This window comes from Amphiura filiformis, chromosome 9 (genome assembly GCF_039555335.1).
Source record: "Amphiura filiformis chromosome 9, Afil_fr2py, whole genome shotgun sequence".
NCBI classification, from domain to species: Eukaryota; Metazoa; Echinodermata; class Ophiuroidea; order Amphilepidida; family Amphiuridae; genus Amphiura; species Amphiura filiformis.
The window spans coordinates 13165147-13177747 of NC_092636.1; the positions used below are offsets into that span (position 1 = coordinate 13165147).

Below are 12601 nucleotides of genomic sequence, written 5' to 3' on the forward strand. Positions count from 1 at the left end.
TTTTCTCTTCCTGTAACGATGCAGATTATTTTCCACCCGTTAACCCCATGAAAACTATATACCTACCGATTGACCAAAATGAACATTGTGTCCAATTTTGAACCAATCAAGGAGGGTATTAATAAGATCATCTGCAAATGCAAGTTTGATCATAAATAGTTTAAAGCTTATAGTCATAATTGGCAATTGAAATGAGCATTTCAAGTTATCAACCAATCAGAAATGCTGTTAGATGACCAGTAGTGTCCAGGGGTTAAAGTAAATTACCCCGGTAAATTATTAACCCTTTATAAAAAAACAGAACTGGTATGGGAATATATACTGGGGGTAACCAGATGGGGGAGGAGTAGGGAAGGGACCAACTTTGGTTTCCCCTCACCTATAAACCAACCCAATCACTCAATAATGTTCAATCGTGTATAATCCCATTAGGCAACGAAGAAAATTCTATTGACGTACGGACCTTTTCGTTTGATTTGGAAGCGACCCTAAAATAAACATTTATAATAATGTGTTTGAATATCATAAAAATCTACACAATTAGCTTTTTTTTCGCTTGCATTTTCTATAATCCAAATCAATTAATTTTAATACATGCATCACCAAACCGTAATTTCTGGGTCGGTTGGGCAAGTAGATCAGGGTGTTTTTTTGTTGCCTTTTAATACTGACGCAATTTTACCTCCATCTGGCAAATGATTAACTCCCGTTGGTCAGGGCACATCGGCTTCGGCTTTGATAAGAATAACTTACGAGCCGTGTCACATGAATCTGGTATCGGTGGCACTCGTTTACAGGAGACATAAGGAGGATGTTTCGTCTTGGGGTCGAATCTAGGCACCTTGCATCGATCATCGGATGTGTCCTTTGTACCGTCCGAGGAATGCTTTACATGGTAGAAAGATAATCATAATTATTAAGATTGTCAAAAATTGGTTTCGCAATTTGTGCTAGGATCTCAGACATGCCCATCTGTCACAGATGTTATATATTTTCAACGAACACCGAGTCCGCCATGTTTTCGTGTCGCTCTGGAGACATTTTCCCCCACTTCCCATCATGCACTATTTCAGGGGTGTACTTCCGCCACAATTCCGCCAGGACAGTGTCGCAAAATCTGTTCATTACAGTTTAGAATACGAACATTTCGGCTTTTTATACATTTTATAGACCTGAAGATGCCTAATTAATGACAGGACAAGCAGTGATATACTGTTGGCGCCCGTTTCAGAAATGTTAAAATTGCGTTAACACTGATCTCTCGTTCTATAACTGCACCACTCATGTATTTAATAATTACATAATTATTAGTAACATCGATGAACTTTACGATAATGCACATATGGGATCAGTATGCAGTAGCGTATACAGCCCTTCTTAAATGCCCCCCCCCCCTCCCGTATCCAATAAAAGAGAAGAGAAATTGGAGAAGAGGAGAAGAACAACGCATGTGTGCATGTAATTTTGATGAGATTAATCTCTTATTTGACCATTTAAACTTACAAAAACAAATTTAGGCCCGCTTCGCACGAATTTGTTCCAATTTAAACAATATTTGATCATAACCTTAAATATGTTCTACAGACTTGACATTTAGTATGGAATAGTTTTTCGCAAAATTCCACGCCCCGGTTGCTGGAGTTCTGTAAACGCGCCTACTATGCACATATTAAGGCAACATAATTGCGAAAACCATCAGTTATACATGATCTATGAGGTTGACGTACTACCTTATAACCCCCTGGAATAGTGCATGATAGGAAGATGGGAGAAAGGTCTTCAACGTACATCCGCATTATTTCGCTATGCGTCTGGCAAACTTCGATTCAAAGTGCGAGGTTGTTTGCGTCATTTGTGTAATTTAGTGCAATGCGTTGTGACAAAATCGCGCGCTAGGGAGACGAAAAAACCTTTTATACGGGCGGGCGGACAGTCATTTTAAGATTGGGTGGGCGGGCATTTTTCCCCTTTGTTCTGGAGGTTAAAATTGTTCAGTCAAAATTAGTCAATTTTGGCTCTAAAATGGCTGAATTAAAAAACAAAAGAAAAAAATAGCAAAATTAAAAACAAAAAGAAAATCTCCAAAACAAATATTCTGGGTCGGTCGGGCCCGTAGAACCGGTTTTTTTCGTTGCCTAAGCACTGCCTGCGCAAACCTTGGTGACACTCAAGCTTTAATACGCCAATTATCGTTTGATTTGGGCTCTTACCGACAAATGAAGGAGGTATACTTCATAACACTCAGTACGCCAGTGACCAGCCTCTATTCGCATGCATAGTCGTGCTAAAAGTCGAACGATACATGTTGAAATCAGCATAATTCAAAAATGCACCTTTTTGCTTTGAAATTAATTTTCTCGGACAAATAAAAAACATTATTTTATTTTTCAGTAATGTCTGATAAAAACATGGTACTTGGATATACTGGTGTTAAAATTAAGCATATAATTGTGTCTTTTAATGTAAGATTTTTGATTTTTATAGGCCTCAACTTCGCCCGTGAGCTTTTTTTGGAATTAACTTTTAGCGTTTCAAACTGATATAGTTCGCTAATATGATTTTTCTCGCCTCTATAAGGCATATCGTGTGAGTTTATAGTTTTTTGTTAGAATATCCGTTTTGATTTAACTTTTTTCACTTGCGACTGCCAAAATGTCCAACTCAGTCAGTCAAGATTAATGGGTAAATTTTTTCGTGAAAGTTTTCTGGACACGTGACACCCATGGGCGCAGACATATTAGCATTATGGGATGTGACCCCGAGCACAGCGGGTGAAATTCCTCCTTTGATACAAAATAGGTTATTTAATTGTCGCAAGTTAATAATGTTATGCGAAGAGTTTCCGTAGGGATACTATTTTTGAAATTACGTTTTGATGATATTGTGAAGAAATTAATTTTGCTGTGCACAAATTTCTATCGAAAATGCAGCCAAAATTCTATTCCAATTCAAAACGACTAATAATTGAATAGCAAGGTCACCGCCGGGGGTCGATTAGGGATCAGGCTCGAGGTTACATTCACATTGATACGCATTGGTCACGTGTGTAGAAAATTGTCCCGATAAAGTAAAATAAAGGCTAGACGGTACACAGAGGGGGGGACAAAACAGCAAATCGCTATCGAACTTTACCTACTTCTAATGCCTACATTTGCTGTTTTGCCCCCCTTCTGCGTACCGTCTAGGCTGTATTTTACTTGATTTCCAGTTGTTCATATTCAAGGTATCCTCTTGTATCATTTATTGATCCTTGATTCGTTTTGTATCCTCGTCCGTTGGATTCACCATTATCCACTTTTTTGTCAGTACTTCATTTCTAATATAACCAGCAGAAATAATCGATATTTCTATTGTGGCTTGCAAAATCATCCATCCATGGGTACATTTGCGAGTTGATTTAAAAAAAATCAGTAGTTGGAATTGAAAACTATGATATAAATGATGTGCTTTAGAAAGTTCGGAAATATCTTTCATTAGCGAATTATGTTACTTTGAAAAGCAAAAACATTGACCCCCCCAAAAAAGCTCATGGGGCAAGTTGCAGCCTGCGAAAATCTTACACTAGAAGCCTAAATTTCATACTTAAGTTTAACACCAGGTTTTGAAAAAAAATACAGTACCAAACATTATTGTTGTTTTTTTCTGACATTTACTGAAAAAATAATTAAAATTATGGCTTTTCATTTGGCCGAGAAAATTTATTTTACAGTGAAAATTTTGCTCATTTCAAATGACTAAGTGAGCCTCTTATAACAATAGCCATCGATTCACTAGCGTTCTGAGTGATAACATCGTGGATTTATATAAGACTCGCATAACAGATACTGGTGCATCACACGGTCCCCCGTTAGGTGAAACCGGGAGCGATCACTAAAACATGTCAATAGAATCCCGTAAACCATCATGCAAATCATGTTAAATTTGCCTTATTTAGCAGCGATATAGTACTTATAGACTTGATCATCACATTTGATATGGAGGCATTTTAACCGAACCCTTATTTAGTAGGAAAAGGTCGATAAATGCTTACACAGGGGCCATGCTCAAAATTGCTCGAACTTGGTTAAAAACAATACTTATGTTATGTGTTTCCCTAGTCATAAGGATTCAGAAAAAGTATAGTTGACCTATTTTCGATGTACGTTTATGGAGTTATTCGTTAACGAGCTAACATTGTGACGTCATTTGTCTACATTTGGCTCCACATGGAGTAAAAATGAAAATTGTTCCGATTTGAAAAATAATAGTTTGCATTGATTTTGTTTTAAACTTTTGATCCAAACACAAGGAATTAATTTCTACCTCGGAATTATTAGATGGAACACCATCTTTCATCAGCGAGTGAGTGACTGTATCAGGTCGTGATCTTTTTTCCTTTGACCTGATAACAGACTCAAAGACTCCTGAGAGTTTGAACCGGTCCCCGTCTTTGTTAAGAGATGGTTGATTGGCTTTGATGTGAACTACTTTTTTGACTCCACGTTGGAACCACTTGCTGTCCCTATCGAGTATGTGAACTTTATCCAAGTCCACGAAATGTCCAGGAGACTCGATGTGAATATGGTTTTAGACCTCTGATGCTGTACTACTGGGCCTCCTATGTTCCTGAAATCGTGTTTTCAGGGAGAGTTCAGTTTAACCAATTATAAGATTATTTGCACGGTTACAGTTTTGCCTTGGATGTAATATTCCGGACCTGTAATGTCGTTATTTTCTGTCTTGTCCTTGGGTAACACGTCTTAGTGCGTGGGTTGATTTAAAGAACACACTAACACCGTAATTGCTAAAGGTCCTTCCAATGGCTTCAGAGGTACCTTTGATGTAGGGTAGCACTACGTGGCCTTTATTTGGGCATTTATCACCCACGTCGCTCGTTTTGTGAGTTTTTGGTTGATTTGCTTTATCCAGTGCCCATTTGGGATATCCACATTTCGCTATAGCTTTGTTCACATGAGATTTCTCGTCCTCGCGATCCTGGTGGTTGGTGACTACGGAATTGGTCCTATGGTACAAAGAGCGGATGACTCCAGTTTGTGATCAATGGGGTGATTAGAGGCGAAATTTAGATATTGATCCGTGTGTGTGCTTTTGCGATAAATAGTGACTTTGGTGGATCTATCTGGTTGGATAACGGTGAGACTATCTAGAAAGGCACGCTAGTTATTCTCCACTACTTCGGGGTAAAATTGAATGTCCTTATCCAGCGAATTGAGATGGTTAGTGAATTCTTGAGAGTGACATTTCTTAAGTTTACAATGGGTGTCATCTACATCGCGAAGCCACCACAGACGTGGGTGGTGGGGTGGTGTCTCTGTTCAAGATCTTACATGTAAATGTCGCACAGTATTAGAGAAAGCGGAAGGCCCATGGCCGCACCGTGAAACTGTTCGTAATACTCTCCGTTGTAGACAAAATACTGTTTTAGACAAGCTTCACAGAGTCTAACTATCTTGTCAGGTGATAATTCAGTTCTATCGCCGAGGCCGCTATCCTGTTCTAGGCGAGAGCGTACAATCCTAAGTGCTTTGTCAACCGGGACAGATGTGAATAAATCACTGACGGCATATGAGCTGAACTCTTCATCATCCTCCACTCTTTGATCTTTAAAGGAAGTGTCCGGCAATCACAACATTAGGTCTTATATGTTAGAAAAATAATTATCAAGCACGAATCACGTGGTTTTATTTCAATCAAACTCATATTAACCATAAAAACGAATAAAAACAGCCGTCTCTCAACACGCGATATTCAAAATTCCCGCGCCGAAATGTTCTAGAGCAGTGACGTCATGGTTATTTGTGCTCATTTGTCGACAGGCTTCATTGAACTATTGGGACGTCACTGCTCTAGACAATTTCTGCGCGGGAATTTTGAATATCGCGTGTTGAGAGATGGCTGTTTTTATTCGTTTTTATGGTTAATATGAGTTTGTTTGAAATAAAACCATGTGAATCGTCCTTGATAATTATTTTTCTAACATATAAGGCTTAATGTTGTGATTACCGGACACTTCCTTTAATAAGTCAAGGAACAACTATTGGGCGCAAATGAGTGTTCGGTTTGTGCACCTTAGGTAGTGCATAAAACCATATCCGTGATAAAACTACCCAACTCCCGCAGTTGGGTACAACTTCCGATAATCGACCCTGTTTATGGCACCTTCAATTTCAATGTCCTGCAGTACTGACACAAGATTTTTCTTGTAGCTGGAGGTAGGATCCCGTTTTCCTAACTTTTTGTATGTACACTTTTGGTGATATTAAGTGGTGTCCAAAATCACACATAAACGGCCTTTATTGGCAGGTAAAATGCGAATAGATTGATCTTTTTTAAGTCCTGAAGCGCTTTCTTTTCGTCTTTACTAATGTTAGAATCAATTTTCTTGGGTTTCCTTACGAGATTCACAACTTTGGAATGCAATTCATTCGCTTAAGTCTCAGGTAAATTCCGACGTGCAGCCTCTGTAGCTGTGATAAATTCCACTACCGGAACTTCCTCCTCAGTGACAGCGAAGTTCAAACCGCGAACATTGTTATTGTTATTAGTTGATAACAGACTCGTAGACGACGAGTCTGTTACTACGAGTCTGTTATCAGGTCAAAGGTCAAAAAGATACGGTCAATCACTCGCTGCTGATGAAAGGTGAAGTACCATCTGAAAATTCTGAGGTAGGAATTATTCCGTGTGTTTGGATCAAAAGTTTAAACTAGTGGCAAATGGTGGTCATAGACCACAAACCTAGCTGGGCGTGTTGGTGTTGTGGAGGTATCTGACCCCTACAAAATGTTCCAAAAATGTTCCCCTGGTCATGAGGTCTGTTGTCACTGTGTTTGAGTCCCGTACTCCTTACAGATGTCCAGAAAATGCAATTTTACGATTTGATCCCAGATGACCTTTGACCTGACCCCTGCAAAATGTTCCAAATATGTTCCCCTGTCATCAACTTTGTTGTCACAGAGTTTGAGCCCTGTACTCTTTATAGATGTCCAGAAAATATGTTTGTAAGATTTGACCTCTGCATGACCTTTGCCATGACCCCTGCAAAATGTTCCTCTGGTCATGAGATTTATTGTCACTGAGTTTGAGCCTCATACCCCTTACAGATATTCAGAAAATGAAATTATAAGATTTGACCCCAGATAACCTTTGACCTGACCCTGCAAAGTGTTCCAAAAATGTTGCCCTGGTTATCAAGTTTGTTGTCACCAGGTTTGAGCCCCATACCCCTTACAGGTGTCTGGAAAATGCACTTCTAAAATTTGACCTCTGTATGACCTTTGACCTGACCCCTGCAAAATGTTCCCCTGGTCATGAGATCTGTTTTCACCAAGTTTGAGCGCCATACCCATTACATATGTCCAGATAATGCAATTGTAAGATTTCACCCCCTTAATGACCTTTGACCCCAATTCCGTATACAAGTTATAGGCGTGTGGTATAGCCGATGCATATATGCAAATGACATCATTGTACTATATAATATGTGACAGAAGAAGCATTTTGAAGATATTTGGTTAAATACCAGAAATGCCCCTTTAATGACATTTGACCCCAAATCTGTTTAGACACTATGGGCATTGGATATAGCCGATACATATATGCAAGTTACGTAATTTTAGGGTGGAACATGTAGGAAGAGAAGCATTTTAAAGTTTGTTGCCAGAAGAAGAAAGAAAGAAGAATCGGATAGTAAAAGTATTTACCTAGCTCGGGGGTTGAAAACCCCCAGCTAGGTAATGAAAATCATGATTTATACCAACAGAGATGTACTTTCATGAGTAGTTTGCGTTATGTATGATGTATCACCTTGGTACCACATTGAATCCATTTCACAATTGTTGCGTAACCGTACATCATAGATAGGTGAAAGTATACTTTTTTCTGAATCCTTATTGCAAGTAGATTTTGAACTGGGGAAATGTCTCCATAGCCAAGATAAATCAACACTATAAATGTACTATTACTATAAGATAATTTTAACATCGAATTGCAGATTCATACGTAGTGGTAATAACAATGAAAATTATTAATTTAAACTTCAACACTACTTGTTTATTTCGCTTACCGGGAGCGCTTTCGAGGCATCAGCCGATGTTGTTAGGAAACTTCCGACTTCGGTGACGTCATCAAGTGTGATGTCACCTGATCAGGTTGGTCCTTAGCCGTTTCCAAGAAAACATCAGAGCTAACAACATCGGCTAATGACGAGGAAGTTCCTCGAAAGCGCTCCCGGTAAGCGAAATAAACAAGTAGTGTTGAAGTTTAAATTAATAATTTTCAATTTTAACATCATTTGCACGATTGTGGTGCATGTACACTGAAAAATTGAGAGATTTTTATAATTATGTAAATATTATAATTCATATCCGTACTTCTTTTGCTTGTTGAGGAGCAATATGATGTTCGGCAATATATTCGTCATCTCTCCAGAATTGGAATGTTACTAATATGACACATACGAAGCCAATCAGGATTAACAATCGCCATGGTCGTCGTATCTTCTTAGAACTGATGGCGATATCAGCTGCTACTGGTGTATTGTATGTCCTGAAAGTAGATATGTAATATACATTTAATTTGGACTTGTGTTGATACAGTTACATTATATTACCCCGGTATATTACTTGACAGATCTGTTTCGTAAGGCCATAGGGCCTCAGTCATCAGAAGCACATGATAACCATAACCATATGGCTATGTGCTTCTGATGAGTGAGGCCCTATGCTTCTCAAGTCCAAATTAATTATTTACCCATTACGGTTGAACATCAATATAAAACGTGAAAATAACACTAATACGTGTTACTTTTATCGCACAAAAAAGCTTGAGCCCCATTTGTCGAATAGTATTTTAAGGCTTAAACGGTCCCCTAAAAGATGCGTGCCCGGGATGCGGCTATTCACGCATTTCCTCTAGTTCCTACCTTTTATCCATGGTGCTAGTATGATCTGGTTAGGCAGTGGTTGTAAGGAGCTCGATTCAAGACTGGTGTAAAACTGCAGTAATGACAATAACGTTATAAAATCATGAATAATTATAGGATGAAAAAACTCAACCCAGTATAAATATTGCATTAATATACCAAAGATCGATGACGTCCTGTAAAATGAAACTAGAAATGAGGAAGTGAACATTATCGATTACGTTTGTACAGAAAGCTACAAAAACAATGGTTTGAAGAATCATTAGAGAATGAATTTGGAGAAAACCTTCTGATAATTACAAACACTCGCTGAGCAGCAAGACCTTCCCTCTGAGCCTTTAATCCGATAAGCTGATTATCTATTTGTTTTCATAAATTGGAAGACATTCTTTGATGTATTATTGAGCTCAATCATCTGAAATTACTGGAGCGTGAGCCACCCAGGCTGGTGGCTCAGCATAGTATTTTATTAACAGATGGTTTTCTCGAAATTCATTTCCTAATGATGTCCCATTATGTAAAGCTTTCTTCTTCAAAATGTTATTTAACTAAACACTGCATGAATAACCGTTTAAAAAATATCCATCAATAATTAATTGCACCAATCAAATTGAAATAGAGATATTTAAGGGGGTATAATACCATGATTTTCATCAGTATCCCTCTTCTTTTTTTGTTGCAAATTTATGAAGTACATAAATAATTATGTCCATCACCTCATGTCCTGAACTTATAAAATATCTCTACATTCAAAGTGCTTTTAAACCATTTTGGTAAATAATTTTGGCCCTATATATTTTTGTTTACTATATCCTATTAACTCAGATGTGTGTTTCATAACAAACCATAATTTATTATTTTCAAGTAGAGTACATGAATAGAATACATTAAATCCTTTGTTATATTATCTATAGAAATGTACTCAGCGATGCATGCTAAATAACACTGAATAAATTAAATATAGGCTCTTCCACAATGGATGCAATAGCCAATTTAATAATATGTGTTATTATATAATGTGTTGCTAGGAAAAGAGATTTAAAAAGGCCATAGGTCAGGTTATAGGTCACTTGTTCAGGTCCATTTAAGCATCCATTTTGAATACATGTGATAGTCTGTGATATAATAATGAGGCATCAATTTTGATATTTTGACTTTTACTGGATATATATTGAAAAGGTGTGAGGTGGATATACTAAGATACCCTGGGATGTAAATGGTGAGTACAATTTAGATTGCCTAGTTGAAATGGATTGGACAACTAAATATAAAATAGTTACCAAAATCACAAAAGTGAAGCTTACGAAAAACTACCTAACATGGTGGTATAGGTTACAAGTAATATAATTTTTTTCCAACATTGCTGTAGTGTGGTTGTGGTAACCTGTTACCTATGGCTTAATTAAGTTTCAGTGAAATAATGTCGCAAGTTAAAAATACAAAATATAGCTCAACATTGAAAATAGAAGCATTATAACCAGTTCGTTTTTTGATAGATGTGGAGCACCAAGTTCATGAAGTCATAAAAGAAATCCGGAACCACTTATTCCCATTTTACATTATAAACATTATTTATTTAATGTGTTAGCAAATATCCAAAATTTTAACGAAATCCGTTGATAGTAAGCTTTCCAAAATGAAGTGAATTTAAAACATCAGTGATGTACCACCTTTTACCTGTAAAAGCATGTAAGCTACGTTGATACCGATGCCACCAATAGAACGAGAAGATTTGCCCCTTCATTTTGCATACCACTTTGTCCAATTTCTTTCTCATTTCTTCACAAAATGCAAAAAAAAAAAAAATGCAATGGGTGTAGTACCCCCTTAAAGGATTGTAGTTTAAACATGGTAAGATTTTTTGCTAGACAAATCCAAAAAATTACACACTGTTTTTAGACTTTTCCCATCTTGGCTGAACCAAGCCACCGAGGGATGCGAAAGTCGCAAGAAGAAGTATCGGCCAATCCCGCGGGAAAAGTGGATCCCAATGGTCATTCTGAAGAAGCCATCAGCCAAGATAGCGAAAGTCTAAGTCAGGGAGTAGTTTTTTTGTTGGATTTGTCAAGCAAAAATTCTAACCATTATTAGCCTAATATTAATCAACATGTCCCCATTTGTATCGGTTGATTACAATGCTAAAAGTCGTGTATTATGATCGATGACGATTTCACCTTACCATCACGCAAAACGCTTTAACTATCTAGTGCAACTGGGGATCGAACCCGGGACCTTCAATTGTATATGGTTGAGAATTCTTGGGCCCAGTATAGTGGGGGTCCAATTGTGGGACCCTACTAATAACTGGACACTAGTCTATCAAGTATCATGTCTATGCTGGGTCCAAGGATGTTATAGATGGCAATGATGGGTGCATGAATTGATTACGCAAGATTGGCAATATGTGTGGGCTTCCCCCACCTCCGTCACCGCACCACTGATTTATCAGCGCCAAAGGCATTCCTGTCATGCAGGTTCAAAATTCGGTAGGTAGGCCTATGTCTTCAATGGACTGACAAGCCAGGCCAGGTAGTTAGCCTCTCAACCACGCGCAATTGGGAAATGATGTTCACTTTATGTTTGAAGTTGATTCCAGACCAAAATTTTCCGAGAAACACGATCCCGGTGGGCCTTTTTTGAAAAAAATGTGCCCAAAATGCCTTTTTTCGGGAGTGCTCCCATTTTGGGGGTCAAAATTTGTTTTTAAGCATTCTCTGGTCAAATATGGTATATTTGGTGTCTATTTATATGTTTTCAAGTATTACAAACCGATTCCGATCATTTTCAAATTCACAAATAGCTGCCGTATGTACAAAAATCCAAAATGGCGTCCAAAATGACCCTCTGAACCAAATTGTTATAAATATAAATATTTACACAGTATATTCTTATGATTTTCATTATATTTGCACTATTTGGACACAACGAGCATACTAAATATAATATACTATATATGTGTTCCATTGCAAATACTTCAGTTACTCACCTTGTCGCGGAACCTCTAAAAATAGTTCTAAAATATAAACGATATAAAGGAATCACCTATTCTCATCAGCACAGCGCAATTCTCAGAGTGTATTCTGTATTATCCTGCGTATATATACGGAACCACACATTTAACTCATATCGAGTCTGTGGTATAAAGTTAACAGTGACGAAAATTGACAATAAATTAATCAAAATGTGCTTCATTTGAAATCGTCAATTTACCAACACCTGCCTACCAATAGCACATGGTAAGTAACCCGGATACTTACTAGATTCAATTCAATTCATTCAATTCAATTTGATTAAAAAATAACCTCGTGGCCCTAAGGCCAAATTGCGTATTTTTTTACATGGTATAAAAGATACAAAATCAATACATGCTTTTAAAATCTAAATACAACAGGAATAGAAAAACACTTATTAATAAAATAAATAAAAAAAATATTGCACAAGAATCAAGCACTGATATTTCCACAACACACCTAACTTATTTAAAATTATTCATGCCGCAAAAACCCCAAATTAGAAATCCTCACTCACTCATTTGCATAACTCAAGCACTTACTACTTACAGGCAACAAGCAACATACAAAATTACACTCACAGTCATACTTGATGCAGCAAACATGCAGTCTCAAAACAATACATGGACAGGACACTCCTAAAATACACACACCCCAACTTACTCAC

General features: G+C 37.5%; 1 protein-coding gene across 1 annotated transcript; it reads right to left on the reverse strand.

The window, feature by feature from the left end:
- Positions 1–661: 661 nt before the first annotated feature.
- LOC140159980 (uncharacterized) lies at positions 662–12131 on the reverse strand. Its single transcript, XM_072183248.1, has 4 exons — positions 11910–12131; positions 8924–8996; positions 8373–8547; positions 662–886 (listed from the first exon to the last, which is right to left on the reverse strand). Exons 2-4 carry the CDS (start codon positions 8932–8934, stop codon positions 662–664), a joined length of 411 nt encoding a protein of 136 aa, XP_072039349.1. The 5' UTR covers positions 8935–8996; positions 11910–12131.
- Between the last annotated feature and the right edge of the window lie 470 nt (positions 12132–12601).

Bases quoted from the DNA above. Each gene is read 5' to 3' on its own strand.
- LOC140159980 (XM_072183248.1), bottom strand. The intron at 887-8,372 runs GTACGGATATGA...TACCATGTAAAG, and splicing joins CTCCTCAACAAGCAAAAGAA to CATTCCTCGGACGGTACAAA.